Raw genomic sequence first — 17,860 nt, 5'->3', positions numbered from 1 at the left:
CACCTCTGAGGTCAGTAATGTCTGATGCGTCAATAATGCCGTTCCTCTCGATTTCAACCGACCTGTCCACTATAACGTGGTCTAACAAAGTGGCCGAATGAGCTGTGACTCTTGTGGGCTCATGTATTAATTGAATTGCATTTGATTCTCTCAAGAGTCGGCTTGAAAACTTAGTATTGATGTCTGACCTCGAGAGCATATCAATATTAGTGTCAGCCAAAAACAAGACATGGTTCACCTCGACAGCAAGATCAACAAAAATGGAGTGAAAAAAGGCCACAAGGGATGTATAATTTACATTCGGTGGTCGATAGCCCACACAAACACCGACCTTTACTCCTCTAAAGTTTAAGACAACACAGATATACTCCATACCAGGGTCAATATCGACTGATAAGTAATGTCGCTCAAACACAACACCGCGCTTGATATAGATAGCGACACCACCGCCTACTCGGTCGCCATCACAACCTGCCCGGTAATTGCGATCGCACCGCAACATAGTATAGCATGGCATAGTGTAATTGTCAGAAGGAGTGTCAGGATGCAGCCACGTTTCAGTTACACCAAATAAATCCAACTCAGTCATTCACCAATGCACTCAGTTCGTCAAACCCTTTATTGAGCGAGCATACATTTAGATGAGCGAATCTGATATGGTTTTTATTCCCCCCGAGGGCAGGCAGTTTCCCGAGGGATGAGGAGAGCTTGGGCTCACATAAAGAACGGGGATTGAGACCTCACCCTCATTCTCAGGAAGAAAACTGGACCCTGACGTGGCCTTATCCTGAGTGGACAGGTCCATATCATCCAGACTTCGCAAAGCAATATATATATATATATATATATATATATATATATATATATATATATATATATATATATATATATAAAACGTCTTGAAATAGCATGCTGAGGCGAGAAACCCCTTTACTGTTCAAATGGATTCCATTTCGTGAGAGACCCCTCCTGACAACAGAATAGTTTGCCTCTACGTAAGTGACATAAAATTGTTACACATAAACTCCAACTGGGAATTAAAGTCAAATAGGACTTTGTAACCAATATCACGCCGAATTAAAACACTTTTCAAAATTATTGTTGAATTTTTAAATTTTGTTTTTGCAGTATAGAGCAAGTCCGCCATGCTGTGAAGGGCCTCCTTCTTACCGTTCCCTCAATTGTATCCGGGACCCCCCTGTACCCTTTCCTTAGATTGTTTGTCCCTACATTACAATAAATTACTGATGGGCTAATCCCAGTATACTGCTGCAACAATCTGTTCTTGATATCTATTATTTTCCCCCCTGGTAGACACTGCACATTAACCCCCCCCCCAACCACACAATTTATACTTGCGTGTCGCAAATGTGAGTCTCCGATTAATAACGTATTTTATAGATCGGGTTTCTTTGGGAAAGAAGAAAAGAATGTAGGGCATAAATCTGCAGCGGTTTGAGATGCTGACAAGCTGATGCTACCGTTGGCCGAACGATGGCAGTCCTCTTCAATGTGGCCACATATGGGGAGGGCATTGTAGGAAAAATTGTTCCTCATATAATTGCCCTTATGACTAAGTTGAATGACTTACAAAAAGAAACTTCTGACTGTAAGCTAGAGTTAGAAAACCCTAGTCATAACCTAACAACTGCTGTGCATAAGTGTGCCGACTTAAACAGTAGCTTTAAAGAGAAGACTTTAGAATGTGATGAGCTTGAGGATAGTTACGTGGGAGAGATCTTGATTTCAAGTCTCAGTTACAACAACTTAGATGTGAGAACCAGAAACTGCAACAATCTGTTAGTAAAAACATAAATACAGAATTAGTCTAATTGCGAGAAGAAAGTGAGGACAAGTTAGCTACCTTGACTGTTGAACGGAAGTGTCTTCAACCACTATTGAGGTGCTCGAAGGCTGATGTGAAGTGTTTGAAGGAGGAGATGGTGCAACTGGAGTCGAAGGCGAGGGAAAGTCAGGAATCTGCAGACCGATGCACTGCTGCTGCACTGTTGATGGCGGCCGACGCGTCGTGCGACATTCTACATGCCGACCATAATACTTCCTCTACGGCCGGACACGCAGGAGTAGCAAAAACTCTAGAACGTGTTAAAGAGAAATTCTGGTGGAAGGGGATGGACAAAGACGTGTTTGATGATGTAAGGACTTGCAGGAGTTGTGGTCAACGTACCGACTATGGGAAAACGAAGGCTTCCCTAGGGACCATCTTCAACGAGCCGAAGGCTCCGTTTGAAGTGATTGCTGCAGACATAGTGGACCCTCTATCTATTAGTGGCTCGGGAAATGTGTACATTCTGAGTGTAATGGACCATTTCACGAGGTACTGTGAGTTCGTTCCCTTACCCAACCAGACGGCGGAAGGTGTAGCGCGAGCAATTGTACAGCGCGTGATTACAAAATTTGGAGTCCCAGAAGCTCTAATCATAGATCAGGGTGCAAATTTCACTTCCGATTTGATAGGTCATCTCTGCAAATTCTTATATATATATATATACACGCAAAATTCAAACCACTGGGTTTCATACACAGTCAAATGGGCGACTGGAGAGAGTGCATTCAACGATTGCACGAATGCTTAGCAATTTCTTTAACAGGCATCAAACTTACTGGGATGAGTACATTCCGTAAGTGACGATGGCTTACAACTCTCAGGCCCATGAGACTACAGGGTTCTCCCCGTACGAGATGGCGTTCGGTCGAAAAGTGGAGATGCCCATGTAGGCTGATTTGACCATTACAGAGGCCAGTGATTTGTATAATAATCACGTGGAGGATCTGAGGAGTAAACTTAGAGAAACTTTTGAGTTAGCAGCGAAGCGTAAAGCTGCTGCTTGCAAACGGTACGAGCGTCAGTATAACAAAAAGACGGATAAAGTGTATTACCGTTAAGATCAGATGGTCCTGTTGCACGTACCAAGTATAGGACGTCACAGAGTTATAAAGCTATCGAGATTGTGGAAGGGCCCTATACAATTTTGAGGGTGTTATCTCCACTGAACGTTGTTTTGAAGATTAGGAAACGTGAAGTAACAGTCCATGTTAACCATATCAAGCCATGCCTGAGGCGCACCCCAGTGGCCCCTTAACGGGTTGCCGATACGATAGAGGTCAAAGAATGGGTAGATGAACAAGATGTGGTCGAGAAGGACGAGCTTCCTGTCTCACAGTCCCGACGAGTACAAAAAGGGTCCGAAGGAGGCCGGGATATATCCTTGATTGCATTAGCGCGGGAGGTGTATGGGCGCTTGAAGGAATCCAGGGTGGAGAGAGAGGAACGATTGAAAGTAACACTTTGAAAAATCTGTTGTAAGTATAATTTTGTCAGCATTGGGGACGGTATGCCGTTTGGTGAGCTGCTTCCACCAAGGTATTATCTTCGAAGGTGGGCAGGAGGTCCTCTTGACGGACAGCCACTGGAAGATATCACTGAGGTACAACCTAATAGAACTTCAAGTACTAGGCCAAAATTTAAGTGGTCTGGTGGTAGAGGTAAAAGAGTACCTATCGGAAGATTTTCTATATGGTTCCGAATTAACTTGAAAAGTTAATGTTTTAATAGGAAAAAATAGAAACAGTAATAAAATTAACATATTTTGTCTAAAGGGGTCGCATCTGGTATCGCCAACCCCCAATCCTAATACCCTATCCTTTCGACTCCTCAAGACTGGACTGAGGGTGTCTAGAAGCGAGCCCGATACAAATAAATTAAGAAATTAATTTCGCGAATGATCACGAGAAAGTGAATGTTAAATGCCTTGCTGGAGGGATATTCCGGACCCCATCAGCAAGACAGTTGAATTACCATTACCAGACCTGTCTTGCCCTTGTATTGCTATAAGTGTTTTAGTATAGTAAATTACGTACAGTTGAGTTAAGCATGTTACTAATAAGGGATCCAAAAGAATACCGAGTTTGTTTCTGAATGAATTCTCAGAAAATAAATGTAAAGTTAACGTCTAAAGATTGTTTATTTTGTCGAGTTTAAAAATGGAAAGTTTTATTAATAGGTTGATGTAATGTAAGAGCATTGTTTTAAGCATGGTATTTAATTCGAACTAGATTATGCTGAAGAGTTTTGACACAGTACAGTAGGTCCCACCGCGCGGGTTGTTGCTGACGTAGTGTCCAGCTGATAGCGGTGATCTACAATCTGCACTGGGCACTTGACATGCGCGAGGAGTGACTGGCCGACGGCGGCTCTAAGTGAACGCTTGTGTGTGGCTTAACCAAACCAAGCTAGTAGCGTTCCATCCTACTACAAATTCCAGCTACACTATAAAAATTCACGCATATCTACGCGTGTTTCCCGGAGACAGAAATTCATGCATAATACACGCTTTTCCGGATTCTCATCTTTGGCGGTAGCCCTAGTTATAATCCCGCGAAAGTATCGAGGCTCTCAATATATTATATATTCCACTGACAGCCAATACGTGAAGAATGCATTAGAAAGTTATCTGCTACGAAAGTTACCGAAGTGCGGTTAGTTCGTGATCTGTAGAATAAGTACAAAGACACCAGTACAGAACAGTACCTTCTACAGTCTGCACCCAGAATACGAACACAACTGATATTAGCAATTACTGGTTCCTAAATATTTTGTGTCAATCATTAATATAATGAAAGAATAGAATCACCCCATCACGACAAAACACAACTACAAAGTAAATAAACGCCGAAAGGCTGTGGTTCGTCACAAGTTCGCTAGATTATGGACATGGACTACGAAACAACATGACATAAGGATCCTTATACACGTTGGGCTGTTTGGTTTAAACAGTACGAATCGTCCGACCGATCGTCACGTAAGCGGGGAAGTCGTTCAGGTAAATAGTTGATCGGAGAACTGACGGTATTTACAGCGTCCAATCCAGCCCTAACGTCGAAACTGACGTGCGTGGTTGATTCGGTCTGACGATAATATTAAGCTGCGTTTACACTGGCAAGTAAAGTTGTGAGAGTACCCAGCAGGGATCACTTCTGGCTGGTTTATACCTTCCAGTTGAACCCACCACTGGGCACAGCAAAAACCGATGTGTCATTTAAATCTGGGCAACCTTATGGATGTCCAGGAGCGGCACATCACTAACCGCAAATGTCGAGATTCTGGGGTTCATGGGCAATTCAAGAGGTCTAGTCTACTGTGGGAGAGACTGGTTCAGAGCTGGCCTCCGCTTCTTCCGAGGAGACATGACTTTGAGATGTAGTACCCTAATTCTTCCTCATGGATCTCGATAGGAGGGGCCCCTACTCCCTAACCTTACCCATCCTGAATATCCTCTCACTCCGGAAGCAGCGCATAGGTTACGTTCTTACAGGACTAGGTGCAATTTATAAGCTTCTTGTCCTTAAAATAACAAAAAAAGATGTGAGAGAATTTGCACAACTACTGCCGTATAAAGTGAACAAGGCAAGCAATTTTACTCACATGAACTGTCGCAAGTAGTTGCTACAGTTGTATCGCTGGTTGTTCCAGGAGTCAATACGAAGTCTGTTCACACACGGCAGTGATGTCTCAACAATGTTTATAATAGAAATTTTAATAGTCGAGACTGATCTCCAGTTCTTGCAAACAACTGTCCGGCAGCGCACCCGTTGAGAAACGATTTTTACAGTCCGACACAAAACTTGAAATTTTTGGCATGGTACCAAAAAGATACATTTTTATGCTAATACTCATTTGATGAAACACCAAACTGTGTAGTTCACTTAAGTAATTGCTTTTATTGTGCCCCAGAAACAATGAAGTTTTTACAAAAGTCCTGGTTGTCATTCAAAGTACGTAACTATTCTAGCATCTTAACTACTTTTTGAAAATATTAAAAATATTGAAATAAATTTTAAAAACTAAATCAATATATAAAAATTTGTTTTAATAGTTTGTAAATATAATTACAGACACATAGGATTCACATTTAGTCCAGTGTAAATAATACAAAGAAGAATTGCTTTTCAGTACTGAAAAGAACATATTCTGTTGACTGTGTTAATTGAAAAGTGAATTTTTTACAGTGCCACAGTGTTTAGAGCTCTTGTACTTGTGTTTTCCACACCACCCCAGTTAAGACTATAATATTTCTTCTATAATCAGTATTAGCTAACCTTATTTAAGAATACTACCAAAACATCTTAAATTAAAAAAAATTAGCTTTCATAAACAAATTTACTAAAAAATGTGAAGATGTGTAATATCTTAAATTTGTTGAGAGTAAATTCTAGTCAGTTTTGGTATGAAAATAAAGAATTTACAAATGTTTCTATAAACATCATCTGCTTATGTAATTAATATTTGTTTGGGAAGTTTGGCAGGTCCACCAGTTTCAAAAGTGACAAGATTTCTGGCCGATCCTTACAATTTACGAGAGCTCAGGGTTAAAAGGATTGAATACCACTCACAAAGTGTGGAAAGAACAAAACAGTAACAAGTTACATTTTAATTAATAAATGTATAAAATATAGGCTGTATTTAACCATGAGATAAATTCATTCAAAATTAACAACTGTTCATACATTAGTAAATAATAATATCATATATTTTAGTTCTCCGTTTGTTCAAAAGCTTCTTCACAAGGACAGTCCTCCAGATCTGACAGAGGTTTGTGATCGAAGTCTGAGTCCGAGAGAGGTTTCTGTACTTCAATAGTCTCTAGAAGAGGTTCATTGACAATGGAGGTTTCAGGTGAAAGTTCTCCGACTATCACATCCACAGCATCCCCTGATTGTAAAGGTATCGGAGGCTCATCTATCTCCAGTAAGCATTCCTGGGAATCCTCCACCGAAACATTGTCTACCAGAAAAGCCTCAGCTATGTCAATATCGACAGAGATTTCTCTTCCGGCATCATCGTCCTTCAATCTTGATAAGAAAACGTTGTGCACTCTCCCAGGACAGTGCTGAAAACATATTTTACAAATTGTAATAGTAGAAATTAACTTAAATCGTATATGTAACTTGTTAAATTATTGTTCTACATAAATAACAAGTATAACAAAATTCAAGAATTAAAGACTGCTCCATATATCAATAAAATGTACTAAGTTGGAGATTCCAACTTATTTATAATCAAAGAGTAATACACTGCTCCATTAATGTGGGTTTTATTAGACATAGCAAAACTTGAAACAAATGTTTCAATAAAAAAAATCTTTACTAAAGTGCATTCAAACACATACTAAAAAATGTTAAGAATCTGGTTAATTTAATAATGAGCACACTGTATGATAGGCAAATAAAAATTTACACTATAACAAAAAGAAACTTCTGCAGCACAAACATAATTGTGTGACCCAAGGTCACTCAGATGAAGGGAGAATACATATACATACATATTAATCAAAATTTAAGTTTCATTACTATGGTATATTCTTTGTTGAAGTATCAGATTATAAAGAACAGCATCCTGTGCTAGAGGAGTCATACTGATCACTGATTGGTTAAACGCTCCACTCCCTTCAGTCACCTGTGGAAGTGAGTTATCAGTCCTGCTTGTACTGGTTTAGAATTTTACTGACTGAAGATATTCCTTGCAGTGAGGTAGAAATATTTCAAGATGTGAAATGTCTTAACAATTTTCGACACAGTTAATCGGAAAACCCAACCGTGTAAGCCCAAGAATTAAGATTACCTGCCCGTGTTGGTTGTCCACTGAACTCTTGTGTCTTGCTGCCATCATCCTGTCCTTCATGTTGTGTACTGGGGCTTCAGAAAAAGCAAAGCGTAAATCTATGAGAATATCTCCAAAAATTACAAGGACATATGATTTGGATTCCTGATCCACCTCAGCACATAAAGCTCTAGTGGTTAATTTATATCGTTCCTTTGAAAAACAATATTTTTACTCTATGTTGGAAAGCAGCTACAATACAATCCTACAAATTACTTACCCACTATGTTGTAATATTTATATAAAAAGAAATATGGACAATAAATCTACTTAAATAATGGTTTTGGATTGTTTGATTCTACTAACTCATAAAATTGTCCAGCTATCTTTCAGATGTCATTGGCTATCTTTATAAGCATCTTCCTAGATGATGGGTGACTAGGTACATGTTAAAAAAAGAATTTGTCACTTCTGTTCTACTTATCTAAACAATGATGCCACAAACAGTACAGTCTTTAAATAAGGCAGAGTATTCAATTGAGTCTATACGTCCTGTACACGTACTGGTCGGAGCACAACAATGGTAATTTGTCAATGACAGATTGATGTGTGTATATTCTAGGATAAAAAATACCTGCAGGATATGAACTCCTGATGGAGTTTGGATAAGTAGGTCATTAACACCATCGTTGGTGACATCAACATAGTGTAATGAGTGGACAGAGTTGGCCGTGTTACGTTGACCACTCAGCTTCCATTTATCACCATTCCAGGTGTACATTAGGATTTTCTGAAAGAATACAATAGAAATAACATTGAGGCATTCAGGTATTACCATTAATAAGAAATCAATCTGCTTGTGAATCCTTTTTTAGCTCATCATATAAGTTCCTTATATACATATACGAGGGGGTACTCAAATAAAACCGGAATTGTATTGCTGGCAGCCGGCAGCGTGTAGTACACATTCCTGCCGCTAGGCGTGTGTCGCGCAACCCATTGCGAGCTCAGTGACCCCAGTTCCGTTGTCCTAGTGCATTCTGTTCGTTCGTAGTGACTGTTTTCGCTAACCCTGTTTTGTTCTTGTTTCGTTTTTTGTCATGGCAAGTTTAAGTGAACAACGTGCAGCTGTGAAATTTTGTTTTTTACTTGGTAAAAATGCTGCAGAAACTATTTTAATGTTGAATACAGCTTACAAAGATGATGCTATGGGGAAAACTCAGGTCTACGAGTGGTTCGCTCAATTTAAAAATGGCGACATGTCGATTGAAGACAAACCTCGTTCTGGACGTCCATCAACCTCTCGAACGGACGAAAATGTTGAGAAAATTCGTGAACTTGTGCTCACCGACCGTCGACAGACAATTGAGGAACTATCAGAGAGTAGTGGGTTAACTTGGAGCTCGGTTCAGCGAAATTTTAACAGGAGATTTAGGACTGAAAAGGGTTGCTGCCAAATTTGTTCCTCGATTTCTGACTGACCATCAAAAGGCACATCGAGTTGAAACTTGCCGCCTTCTGAAAGAACATCTCGAAAATGATCCCGATTTTCTGGAAAAGGTAATTAATGGTGATGAGTCATGGTGCTATGGTTATGACCCAGAAACGAAGCAACAGTCAAGCCAATGGAAGTCGCCATCTTCACCTCATCCAAAAAAAATGTCGGCAAGTCAAATCAAACATCAAAACCATGTTGATTCGCTTTTTTGATGCTAAAGGCATTGTTCATTCTGAGTTTGTTCCTCCAGGTCAGACTGTCAACCAAACATTTTATTTGGAGATTTTAAGAAGATTGCGCAACAGTGTTCGCCAGAAAAGACCCGATTTGTGGCAGACTGGAGACTGGTTCTTCCACCACGACAACGCACCGGCACACACAGCCATCTCAGTTAGGCAATTTTTAGCCAAAACCGGCATGGTTCCACTGCCACACGCACCTTACTCGCCTGACCTCGCTCCATGCGACTTTTTTTTATTTCCACACATGAAAAGAGGCTTGAAAGGTCAACGATTTGACAGCGTTGAAGAGGTTAAGAAAAAAACGAAGCTCGAGCTTGCAGCCATTTCTAAAGATGACCACAAAAAATGTTTTGATCAATGGAAATACCGTTGGGACAAGTGTATTAGTTGTTATGGAGATTATTTTGAAGGAGATAAGGTTGTATTGTAAAAAATTTGATAATATATAATTTTTATAAAATAATTCCGGTTTTTTTTGGATACCCCCTCGTATACTAGTAGTTACCCAAGGCTTTACACGCAATTTGGCACCAGTATGAGCATTTCTGGTTCAAGTGAATTATATTTCCAATGCTAATGTTGAATTTTACTTCTTCCCATGATCAAGAAAATATGATAAAGAGTGTATATTTATGGTAATTATAGTTTACTTTGTTAAATAGTAACATAGTTTTTTGGATTTAATACTTAATATTGGATAAAAAGGTACAGCTAAAAGTACATTAACAATAACACACCACACGTTTGTTTCGTTATAAGCTGAAAAATATTGTTAATATTATAGAACATTTAGAGCTGGAATTAGTACATTAGTTCAAAAACAGTTCAGCGAACTTTCATCTAGTATAGTTCTTGTTGACTTCTTCAAAGGGAGTCTTCGGTGTCAAATTCTGTCTATCTTGGGGCATTTTGTAAGATAGGTGAATACTCACCTAATTGCTGATATCTAAAACGGCATTAAAAATATTTGTACTCATTATAAACGTAAACAAATTGAAAATAAAAAAACAATGTTTACACAGAACAGTTGATTACATTAGAAATGCTCTTTTAATTAATCTTTCACTACTTTAGAGACCAAGATGGGATTTTTCACCACTTTAAAGACCAGTGGGCAGAGCCTGTAGGGATTAATAAGAATAAGCCTATATTCATCCCAGGGACCCTAAGAATGTCCATGTCAAATTCCAGCGCAATCGGTTGAGTAGTTTATGCGTGAAAGGAAAACAAATAAACAAGACACTTTTCGCATTTATAATATTATTAGGATTAGGATTTGTAAATATAGTTTTGAGTAATTGTAACATGTTGCAACAGTTCTAATATGTAAGGTATGACAAAAAATCAAGTTAATTTTACAAACACAATAATTTAAGGAACGTTTAATAAATAATAAAAATTATTTCATGATGGTCATTAATGCTCATATTTATATATTGAATTATGGACGATTAAAAGTTTTTTTGGTAGGCTGAGATTTCCTTGTGAACCACAACAAAATTATAAAAAGACGCGTGCTAAATGTTCATGTCCTTTATTATAAAGTGGTCTAACACTCAAGCTTTAAGTTCAACCAGAAATTTATTTTTTAGACAAACACAAGCACACAAGAAATATATATATATATATATATATATAGTTTTATATATAGATATATATATACACATAGATAGATAGATAGATATACAAGATGCCCAAAAAGTCCCAGGCGGTTAAATATTTTTGAAAAGATTTAAGATAGAGCTACAAAACTTGGTCCAGACATACTGGACATAAAAATATGTAACACATATCCCTCAGGGAAACGGCCCACAAGGAGTCAGAAAAAAATCTTAAATGTAAGCTAGTTCATATGCACATCAAATTAAATCAGTTGTGATTTTATTGCATGTATTGTAAATATATGTAGATTTTAGAGATTCACTGTATTTTTTTTGTTACAAATTTTATTACTTCTATTATATAAACTATAAATGGTAGAGATCGTAAGTTCACCGAACAGGTGTTTCACTGAGTCTAATTATTCAAGTTTAGCATGATTCTTATTGCTTTTTTTGTTTTATGAATATTTTATCCAGATTTTGCTTGGATGTTGCACCATATATACATATTCCGTATGCTAGGTTAGAATAGATCAATGCAAAGTAGACTTTTTTCAGAGCATCCAAATCACACAATTCCGACATGCGCCACAGTGTATAAATCTTTTTTTTAAATACATATCCCACGTGTTGGTTCCAAGTCAGGTTTTCATCTATGATTAGTCCCAGAAATTTTGAAACACTTTTCCTGATCTATGTAATTATCGCCAACTGGTATAGATATTTCCAAATTTTGCCTGTTTTGTTTTGATAAGAATCTTGTGAAATTTGTTTTTTTGACTTCAGTAACAAATTGTGTTGATTATAAGAAATTGTTCAATATTATCCAAGTCTATAAAAGCTGATATTTCAATTTCCTCCTGTGATTTTCCTGTTACTACCAAATTCGTGTCATCCGCATATAAGCACATTTTACTACAATTGGTCCTTTTAGATATACATAGATAACATCCAAAATCATCCAAGATAACATATAAAAAGTAGAGGTCTCAATATTGACCCTTGTGGTACCCTGTGCTTTACTACTTGCTGCGTGGAGGTAACTTTCCGAATACAGTTAATGCACAGATTATATTCTGTAAAATGTATTTCTACATACTGTTTTCTATTCCTCAAGTATGAAGTAAACCAAGCAAGTTTTTTTGTATTTCCAGTTCCTTCGATTTAGTTATTAGAAGGTTGTGAGAGACACTATCAAATGTGCGTGACAGGTCTAAAAAATTCCTATAACTTTTTTTCCAATATCAATTGAATTTATTATATTTTATATGAATTCCGCACCAGCAGTTATTGTGGAGCTCCCTGGCAAAAATCCATGCTGTTCTTTATTTAATAAATGATTTGTTTCTAAATATTTAAAAAGTTGGTTATAAACCACTTGTTCAAATATTTTTGAAAATGAAGGAAGAATTTAAACCGGTAGCATGAAACATCTTTAGCACAACCTTTCTTAAAAATAGGAATTACTTCGGATATTTTAAATTTTCCTATGAAATTGCCCGATATTAAAGAGGAATTAATTAATTGAGTTAATGGTTTGATTATGAAGCTTCTTGAATGTTTTAATCACTGTTACTGGTATGTCATCAATGCCTGAAGAACATTTATTTTCAAGTGAGAGGATAATCCTCTCTACTTCTTTTTCGGACATGGGACTGAATGAGAATTGTAACCTTTCAACAACTGTAATAATTGTATTTTAAACTTTTGCTATCTCCTGTGATATATCTTGTATTTTCTGTTATGTATTCTTGTTTTTTTATTTTTCTAGTAAGAACATAAATTCAATCCTGACGCTATTCTTGTATATATGTGTATATGCCAAGTGAATAAAGCTGTTTTCAATTTCATTGAATTGAATAGAATGTACTAATCTTGCTTTGAATATACTGTTGAGGCAAAAAGTGTGTTGATGTTTTGTGAATATTTGGAGTTATCATATCATCGACCATGTTTACAAAAAAGCTATTGAACAGTTAACAAACTTTTAATGGATCATTAATTTCTACTTTATTATGTTCTAAAGTTATATTAGTCATGGTCTTGGATGGTTTATCTACTCGTACTTTAGATCTAATTACATTCCAAGTACTTTTTACTCTATTTGAAGAGCCTATAATCCTTTCATTGATTTTCTCTTTTTGTGTTTCTATTATTGTTTTGTTAAAATCTTTCCTTTTCTATCAGTTTTTGAATTTAATTTTATGTTTTTTTGAGGATCAAAACATTTTTTTTAGTTCCATTAGTTCATCTTTTTTCTTTTAAGATCACTTGTGATCCAATCCAGAGGTTACAGTATGAATTGTCTGTAACTGGTTTCTTTTTGTGTTATTTTTTATGTTTACTATTTGTATTTAATATTTGAAGATATTGAGCGTCATGGTCCGAGATATTTGATTACTATGCCCCAAGTAAGTAAATTTCTATTGCTTATATTCGTTATAAAATTATCACTAGCTGATTTGGATGTAATGGTTACTCTTGTCGGGAAATCTATTTTATAATTCATATTGTACATTTTTAAGATAGAACAAAACTTACTATATATATTATACCACTTTAGTACATTAATAATCAAATCACCTGTTATAATACCATTATCAAACATATTAGAGAGTGCATCAATAAGAATATCCAGCTTATCTAAAATTGTATGTATATAACAGTGAGCTGGGGTTCAATATACACAGGCTAAGACAAAAGAATAGTCTGTCACTCAAAACTCTGTTATGCAGCATTCAAATTACTTCTCCACCAATAGCTCCTGCATGACAGGAATCAATATAAATTTGCTTTTAATATATTTTTCAGTTAAAATCATTACTCTGCCCCCTGATGTAGTTGGATGAGAAAAATATGATCTTATTGTTCAATTATCAATATCTAGGTACAGTATATCAGCATCCCTCATTTTATGCTCAGACAAAAATATTGGTCTAATTTCTTCTAAATTAATTTGAAACTGATCTAAATGAGATGAGAGTAAATTTGTATGTTTTGGTGCATAATCATGATATTTTTTACTGTTATTGCCTAGAATAGTTTTCTCTTTTGGTTTTTTATTTATTATTTTAAAATGTGAGTAGTGGTTATTTGTTCCTGCCACGCAAGAAACACTATCAGACTGTGCTTTAGGATTAAAAACCTTCATATCCAAGATTAAACTAGACAAACTATTACTATTTAGTTGACTTCTAAAACATCTTTCTATACTGGTATTAATTTGACATGTCGGCTGTCTAAAAAAACAGAACTTGAATTAGATTTATCTTTATTACAATCTTTACTGACAGGCACTTGAAAGACAAATTGGGGCACTGAAAGCACTGTATCATTTACAACTTTCATGCACTCAGTTGATGTGGAAGTTAAGCAGCGTCAACCTCGTTCGTGGTACTGACCAGGTAGAGAGCCGCTAGATGTTTCATCACCAGGATTATCCAACTGTAGATGGTAGCTAGTGCTGGTGTCAGTGTCAGCAGAGGCGGGTATTCCTGCTGAGAGAGATGGTTTTTGGTGGTAGTACACTTGCCTTCTCATAGAAGTTCTCATAATTGTCAGTTTTGCCGTTGGCAGTCTGATCATGACTCTCTAAGCTTCCCTAGGAGTTAAGTCCTGTGGCTTTGGAGTAAATGTTGTCACACAGAGACTCAACTTGCATAAATATTCTGTTTAACATGGATGTGCCTCTTCGATTTAAATGAAGACCATCCCTTGAGAGACAAGCATCCGTAATTTATCTTTCCAAGTTTAGATATACAGCCACAAGGTTCTTGCATACCCACCTAACATTTTGGTTTGTGCGGTGCAGGGTTGTAGACCATATTTCTCTTTTGAATTGTAGTGCTGTTGAGCTTTCGGCAGTTTCTCTTTTATGAGTTTAACTACATTATTCATGGCTCCCATCACCTCGTCCGGACATACATTCCTACTCAAATCATTTGTACCAACATGTATAAAGACAGTTCTTGGGGAATGAGAAATGTCTTCCATCCTTCCCACAAAGCTGATTTGCTCTTATCAGAATAAACAATCTGATCCATGCTCACAGTGAGCTACCTACGACTTGAGTTTTAAACGTTATTATATTCATGGATAAACTGAGAAATTATATTAATTTAACTACATGAAGTTATTGCTGTACAAAATTAAATAATTGCATGGGTGACTCTGCACAGTACTGGAAAGTTATAAACAACCTGAGTGGGTCAGAAAACCATAGGCCTGTAGACAGGATTGAGTTGGATAGTGGAGGAATTGTGCCCGAAGCAAGACAAGTAGCAGAGTCGATAAATTCTTATCTTATCACTGTCTAAAGTCAACCTGCACCATCTTTATACATCGTACAGAAAACACTAAAATAATATAAACAATAAAAATCCTAAAAAATAAAAAATCATGTGGTGTTGATCAAGCTTTTGTAAATTGCATTAAAGAAATTACAAATGAAATATCCTCCGTTTTAAATATATGATTAACAACTTAAACTAATTGTATTATTATTTCAATGTTCAATGATACACTTGATGACATTATCTCTCTGATGATTTTTTAAATTTTTTATTCATACAGTAATGTGAAATTAATAGTTAAAGTGTGTATATATTAAATTAGGATTCTAAAATAAACCACAAACTCATATTTTAGAATTTAAGGTAATTTCTAAGTAATCCAAATGCCACAGAGAATGTTGAATCTTTCAATGTATACAATCTGGACGCATTTATTTTATTTATAATCTGTTTTTGTTAAGTTCAATATTTTGTTGTTAACCTGTTTTATTACATAAATTTCATACTGGCCACAAATACTTGTAAATGTAGTCAGCTATTTCCGAAGTTAATATTTTGTTTGTATATGTTAAATCAAAGAATGGAATTCAATCATTATTTCATTTAATAACTCTCTGTCAGATTATGGTAAAGAACTATTGAAGTTATATACAACGTATTTCAGGTCTCTTTTTGTTATGGTTATGTGCAGGGTCTCCTTGTTGCAACCACTCAAAATCTATTCCACCTTTTTCTTAAGTAAGCTACACATTTTACAATGGTTACACCAATTAAACATAACCTCGAAAACTTAACAACCAATATTTGTTGTTTGTTTGAACCCTTTCTTATGACAGTGTTGACTACTACTTTAAAATAACGAAAACCAATCAGAATGCATTCGTCTGCTCCACAATATTTTTAATACTTACTACACTTTATAATGCTATAATTTTGTAGTTTTATTTACCTTTCCAAATGTTCCAAGCAGAATTTCATGGAAGCCATCAAAGTTTATGTCAGCCACGCAGGCACACAAATTAACATCGTAGTGGTCGCTCTCACTTAGGATTTGTCTCTCCACAAACCCCTGTTCTTGTATATTCCTGAACAGTTCAGGTAAAGTTAAATTTGCTTTCAATTTAAACATCTGAATTGATACTATTCACTCTTGTAAAAACTGAGTTTATTTAGCACAGACTTTTTGTGCATGGCATGCATCAAGTATACAGTCACTCACTTTAAGAGGTAAAGGCAAAGAGAAATGCCAAGTGCAGTAAGCAGAGTTCAGCACAGAAAGAAAGTTGTTTGTGCACAATATTGCATACATCAAGTATACAGTCACACACTTTAAGAGGTAAAGGCAAAGATAACTGCCAAGTGCAGTAAGCAGAGTTCAGCACAGAAAGGTTGTTTGTGCACAATATTGCATACATCAAGTATACAGTCACACACTTTAAGAGGTAAAGGCAAAGAGAAATGCCAAGTGCAGTAAGCAGAGTTCAGCACAGAAAGGTTGATTGTGAACACAATATTGCATACATCAAGTATACAGTCACACACTTTAAGAGGTAAAGGCAAAGAGAACTGCCAAGTGCAGTAAGCAGAGTTCAGCACAGAAAGGTTGTTTGTGCACAATATTGCATACATCAAGTATACAGTCACACACTTTAAGAGGTAAAGGCAAAGAAAACTGCCAAGTGCAGTAAGCAGAGTTCAGCACAGAAAGGTTGTTTGTGCACAATATTGCATACATCAAGTATACAGTCACACACTTTAAGAGGTAAAGGCAAAGAGAACTGCCAAGTGCAGTAAGCAGAGTTCAGCACAGAAAGGTTGTTTGTACACAATATTGCATGCATCAAGATTGAAATAATACACATTATGAGAAGAAGACAATGAGAGGTTCAGAGCGGCAACTAAGGTTGGTACACCAAGATCATTTATGCACAAGAGTGTACCAGGTATGACTGACTGAGGAAAGAAGTATGCAAGGAATCTTTTTTTTCTCTTAAGTGGCTGATATCATGACCATCAAAGTCAATTCACATGATGCCAAAATATTGTAACACTATGAGAATCTAGAGGTATTTCAGCTTCATTGTAAAGAGCCATCTTCAAACACACACTGAAACTAAGTTTAGAACTGAAGATGACATCACATTGGTGCTGAAATATCGTAAGATTCTAATTGTGTTAGCAGTGTGAATAATAAAACATAGAAAACAGATAAGTGAGCAAGGGTTGGTATGTGAAGTGAACAGGAGTTTCCTTTAGCCTAGAAATAAATCATGGTTGAACAGTACTTACATGTACACAACTGTTGGTACCAGTGCACTACAGACTATGAGATGGAGATCGTTCTTCAAAGGATCTGGATTACAGTCTCTTTCTTCTACCTCTTGACATCAAACAAGGTATATATTGAGCACACTTTTGGTGAATATTAAAACTTAATCACAGCACACATAGATACAATTTCTATAAGGTACTTGTAGGAATAATATTGTAATCCAACAGCTTGAAGATTAACTATGTAAAAGCCACGACACAAGCCCAACTTTGTCTTCATACATTGGGCACATGTACAAAACTGTCCAATGATGTACAAATGTATATATGTTAGT

General features: G+C 36.5%; 1 protein-coding gene across 2 annotated transcripts in view; it reads right to left on the bottom strand.

Annotated features, from left to right (window-relative positions):
* Positions 1 to 6,418: 6,418 nt before the first annotated feature.
* The window catches only part of LOC124368766 (KICSTOR complex protein kaptin-like), a 35,115-nt gene continuing 23,673 nt past the window's right edge, over positions 6,419 to 17,860 (bottom strand). For both annotated transcript variants that reach the window (XM_046826117.1, XM_046826118.1), the window contains 4 exons: positions 17,544 to 17,634; positions 16,204 to 16,339; positions 8,256 to 8,411; positions 6,419 to 6,911 (listed from right to left, as the gene is read on the bottom strand). In XM_046826117.1, coding sequence (XP_046682073.1) covers positions 6,555 to 6,911; positions 8,256 to 8,411; positions 16,204 to 16,339; positions 17,544 to 17,634 — 740 coding nt within the window. In that variant the 3' untranslated portion in view covers positions 6,419 to 6,554. The remainder of the gene's footprint in view (positions 6,912 to 8,255; positions 8,412 to 16,203; positions 16,340 to 17,543; positions 17,635 to 17,860) is intronic.

Source organism: Homalodisca vitripennis, chromosome X (assembly GCF_021130785.1).
Source record: "Homalodisca vitripennis isolate AUS2020 chromosome X, UT_GWSS_2.1, whole genome shotgun sequence".
Classification (NCBI taxonomy): domain Eukaryota; kingdom Metazoa; phylum Arthropoda; class Insecta; order Hemiptera; family Cicadellidae; genus Homalodisca; species Homalodisca vitripennis.
Note: the sequence above shows the minus strand (reverse complement) of the source record. Positions and strands in the feature narration are given on the sequence as shown.